We start from the raw sequence: 4,938 nt of genomic DNA, 5'->3' as shown, positions 1-4,938 counted from the left end.
CATTTCTAATATGTGTAGGAAAAAACTTTCAAAGCATATTAATTAAAGTAAAATTTGGCTAATCTAAATGTTCAAACTGTATTAAAGCTATCAAGTAGAAAATGAGTCTTTTGATTCAGGTTCCAGGGGACTTGCTAGTTCATTCATTGCTGTTATTGCAACTCAAAATGATCCTATGAACAACAGAATGAAACACTGCCAGGTCCTGCAACAGTCTCACAATTGCTGGTATGTCTGAGCCCATTGCTGGAGCCACTGGGTCAGTATACCTTGTCAAAGGCCTTCTTTTTGTGGACCTTCCATTTAACCAAGCATCATGTCCTTCTCCAGGGACTGGTCCCTTCTGATACAGTGCCCAAATTACATGAATAGAAAATCTCGTCATAGTTGTTTCTAAGACATGGTCTGACTGTACTTGTTCAAGATACATTTGTTTGTGTTTCTGAAAGTTCATGATATATTCAATATTCTTTGCCAGCATCATAATTTAAAGACATCATTTCTTCTTTAACCATTGTTGTTGTTGTTGTTATGTGCCATCTAGTCGGTTCCGACCCATAGCGACCCTGTATAGGGTTTCCGAGGGTGTAAATCTTTACGGGAGTAGAAAGCCTCATCTTTCTCCCGCGGTGCAGCTGGTAGTTTCGAACCGCTGACCTTAAGGTTCGCAGCCCGATTAGTAACCACTACGCTACCAGAGCTCCTTTAACCATAAGTATTCATTATTCATTGTCCAGCTTTCACACGCATCGGAGGCAACTGAAAATACCACAACTTGTATCAGACATAACTTAGTCCTCAAAGTAATATGACTGCTCTTTTCTTTTCTTTCTTTCTTTCTTTTTTTTTTTTTTTTTTTTTAAATTTTAAAGAGATCAGTTGCAACAGATTTACCCAATGCAATATGTCATTTGAGTTCTTGGTGAGTGCTTTTACGGGCTCAGATTGTGGACCCAAACAAAATGAAATCATTGAAAACGCCAATCTTTTCTCAGTTTATCATAATGTTGTTTATTGGACCATTTGTATGGACTTTTGTTTTCTTTATGTTAAAATATAATCCATACTGAAGTCTATCATCTTTGATCTTTAAGTACTTCAAATCCTAGTCACTTTCAATAAGCAAGGTTATGTCATCTGTATATCATACCCTATTAATCAGTCTTACAACAATCCTGAAGCCATAAACTTCATACAGTCTACTTCCTCAGATACTTGCTCACCATATAGATTGACTCAATACGGTAAAAGGATACAATGCTGATGCACAGTTATTCTGATTGTAAAACACTCATTATCTTCTGTTTGAGTGACGGCCTCCTGGTCTATGTACAAGTTTGCCATGAGCATAATTAAGTATTCTGGAATTCCCACCCTTTCCAATGCTATCCTTAAGTTGTTATGATCTACACAGGTGAATGCTTTTGCCAATTTTATAAAATGCAAACATCTTTCAGGTACTCTTCTGCTTTCAGCCTAAATCCATCTGACATCAGCAATGATATGTCTAGTTTTTCATTCTCTTCTGAATCAGCTTGAATTTCTAACAGTTCCCTGTGGGTGTACTACTGCAACTGTTTCTGAATTATTTTCAGCAACGCTTTACTTTTGGGTGATAGTAATAATATTTTTCAACACTTTTCACATTCTGTTGGGCCACCTTTCTTCAGGACAGGCACAAACATGAAGCTTTTCTAGCTGGTTGGCCAGGTAACTGTCTTCCAAATTTCTTGGTATAGATGAGTGAGCGCGTTCAGTGTTGCATCTTGTGTCACATAATGTTGGTTATGTGCCACTGCGTTCATTCCTACTCATAGAGACCCTGGATAGAGTTTCTGAGGATGTAAATCTTTATGGGAGCAGAAAGTTTCATCATTCTCCTGAGGAAAATCTGGAAGATTCTAACTGCTAACCTTGCTCTTAGCAGACAAACTCATAACCCACAAACCTACCAGGGATCCTTGGTATCTCATAATTCTTGTCAATTGATTTTTTTGTTAACAGTACTTGAATTTTTTAGAAATACAATTTAAAATGTATTAAAAACCAAGTCTTAACATAAATATCTAAATTTGCAAAAATGGTTTTTATCATATTTTCATTCCATTGATCAATAAGAAATAGAATGATGAATGAATAGACAGGCAGAAAGAAGTAATGATGGGGAATAGAATGACATGACAGGGTGAAGGAAAAGGAAATAAAAACATTAGATTTCTTTAGTATGGAAAAGTTTGATTTATGACCAGCCAATTTTTTCAAACTTTTGAAACAATCATTATGTGGAAGAAAAAGAGATTCAGAAAATAAAAGGACAGACTTTCTTCTTTTTTATCTTTGTTATTTTTCCATTTTAATGAGTATCTTTAAAACCTTTAATAATTTAAAATCCTTAAAGTATAAACTTAATATTCCTAGTGCTAATTATTTAACATGGAGTCCCCAGCAGGGTAATATCCTGGACCGCAAGGTCAGTTTGAACAGCAAGGTCAGTGGTTCAAACTCACCAGTCGCTCTTTGGAAACCCTATACAGGGTTGGTATGAGTTGAAACCAACTCAACAACACCTAACAACAACAGCAATTAGTTAACTCAGGAGCATTTATTTAAACTTTCCAAATATTTTGACTTTATTATCAAGTAGTATGTATTATAGAAATGCTATTATTGATAATATAAAAGTTTAACACTAATTATATTCTCTTTACCTGTAATTATACTCAACAGCACTTAACAACAACAATGATTAATCATTTCAGCATTTACTCATTCATTTGTTCATGCATCCATACCTACATCTACTTAAAACCTTAATAACAGTAGGTCTATACGCTCCCTGATGTAATGAACAACTCCAACAAAATATGTGGAAATAATTAAAGCATATATTAGTAATCAACAGATTTATGCTTCTTATGTTTTGCAAATTTCACTCATGTGACAAGGAGCTCTATATTCCAAACTTACAGTTCTTACATCAGGAAAAATCTTTGTAAAATATTTTTGTCATTCATGACAATTGTGCTTTCTTACCTTCAGCAGATAGACCTTGAACATTCACTCCTCTGGCTGCTAGAAAACTAAGGCAGACATCAACATTTTCAATCTGCAACATGAAAAGCAGTGAAAAAGCAACTTAGAAGATTAATTTCAATAAATAACCCAGCCAGTATGAAGCCAGAAAGAAATTATCGGTAAAGAAAGCATGAATACTTCACATTCATTGCATACTAGAGATCTTTACTAGAGTTTAGCTAGAATGACTTTGGCTAATTGTGGTATGAATATAAAGCTTTCATTGTCCAGCTGTATACTTACAAACAATTCATAAAGGCTTGATAAAGAATGGAATTCTAGAAAAGCAACAACCCACCTACCTACTTAACATAAAGCTAAATGTTTGCCCTTTACAAATTAGTCCCAATGAAAGCTTTCATATAGGATGAGACTGTTGCATGTGCGTTTACAATATTAGGATGCAGACAACTGAGATTCAATCAGTAATATCTAGTAAATATGCCTAGACAGAATGAGATGGAGGAAAGGGTGACATGGCTTCAATGAAATGATGTTTATCTTTATCCTAAACCATAACAATTCGTTACTTAAAATTTTTTGTTTTTCTATAGTTTTAGTAATCATTTGATTAAACTAAGCACTACTTGTGCTACTAAATAGAACAGATGCCATGGTTTTTACATAGAACTGATTGGTTTTAATATGTTAACCAGCTGGATACCATTGGGGTCAGAGGCAAATAGACACAAGACTGATCCATGTTAATTCATAGGTTTCATTGCAATATTGGTCATGGTGTTATACAGCTCTGAATTAAATACTATAGGAAATGAGAAAGTTCAAGTTTTTTCAGAGTCACCTCTCTGGGATATTTCGTATTCTATAAACCTTGAAATACTAAAGTGAATAAGACATTTAACAATAATAACTTGGCAAGATATTATTTTCTGTCTGATTAAATCCTCATTATACGCTATGCATGAGGACACACAAAGTTCTGCCAATGATCCCTATAGCCTAGCTTCTCAGTAAGGTCAAAATTGTCTCAAAGGAAAAAAAAAAAAAAAATTAAGAATCTGTCCTTATAAAATGTACTATGATGATTTACATTCCTCTTTAAATCTAATTTTGTATAAAAATTAAATTTACCTAAGAATACTGAATGAGATATTATTTGTTTAAAAATGAACACATCCAAGGAATCCTTTTTTTTTTTTTTTTTTGAGGAGAGAGAGATTTTAATATTGATTCACTTGAATACATGCTTTACAAGTATTATTCTATAGAGAAAAGAAAAGAGCTGGAGATACTGAATAAAATGTGACCTAATTAATCTTATCTATGAGAATTTGAATATCTCAAAGACTGTGGTGTTCAAATGTACATCACATTCTTTCCTTTCTTCACATCTCACTCTACTACTAGGGGACTTGATAAGGAAAGGAAGGAGGGGAGGGGAAGTAGATATAAACATCCTCTTGTTCCATTATAGGGCTGTTGGTTTGTTCTTTTTTTTTAAATATGAAAAGATCTTTCCAGAATTTTATATACTTGTTCTTTGTAGAAAATAATTTTTTTTTTCTGCTATTGTATTTTCACTCTGAAAATAAACACGTACAACCATATTTGTCTTTTAAGCGATCAAACAATTTAAGGCTGTCATTGATTGGGGAGGGGAAATTGAAGTGTTTAACAATTTTCAAGGTATAGAGTTTTTCTTTGTTAAAATTAAAATAACTCTATGCTTTCTGGGAACTTAAAATAGAACTGATAAATATTCAAACTTTATAACTATTAGTATGCCCAAAACAAGAATAGCATAAAATCCCTAATCTTAGAGATTTACAATTAATAATTTAATCCCTTTAATGAGCAAATCCAAAATTTGAGGGGAAAACAGTATTCTACTGTATCTGTGTT

General features: G+C 33.4%; 1 protein-coding gene across 1 annotated transcript in view; it reads right to left on the bottom strand.

Annotated features, from left to right (window-relative positions):
• The window catches only part of LOC102829695 (neuron navigator 3-like), a 301,006-nt gene that overhangs the window by 147,718 nt on the left and 148,350 nt on the right, over nt 1-4,938 (bottom strand). The window contains exon 4 of the mRNA XM_006876518.1: nt 3,034-3,106. Within this exon, the coding sequence (XP_006876580.1) occupies nt 3,034-3,106 (73 nt within the window). The remainder of the gene's footprint in view (nt 1-3,033; nt 3,107-4,938) is intronic.

Source organism: Chrysochloris asiatica, unplaced genomic scaffold (genome assembly GCF_000296735.1).
Source record: "Chrysochloris asiatica unplaced genomic scaffold, ChrAsi1.0 scaffold00387, whole genome shotgun sequence".
Taxonomy (NCBI): Eukaryota; Metazoa; Chordata; class Mammalia; order Afrosoricida; family Chrysochloridae; genus Chrysochloris; species Chrysochloris asiatica.
This window is presented reverse-complemented; position numbering and strand designations above follow the sequence as displayed.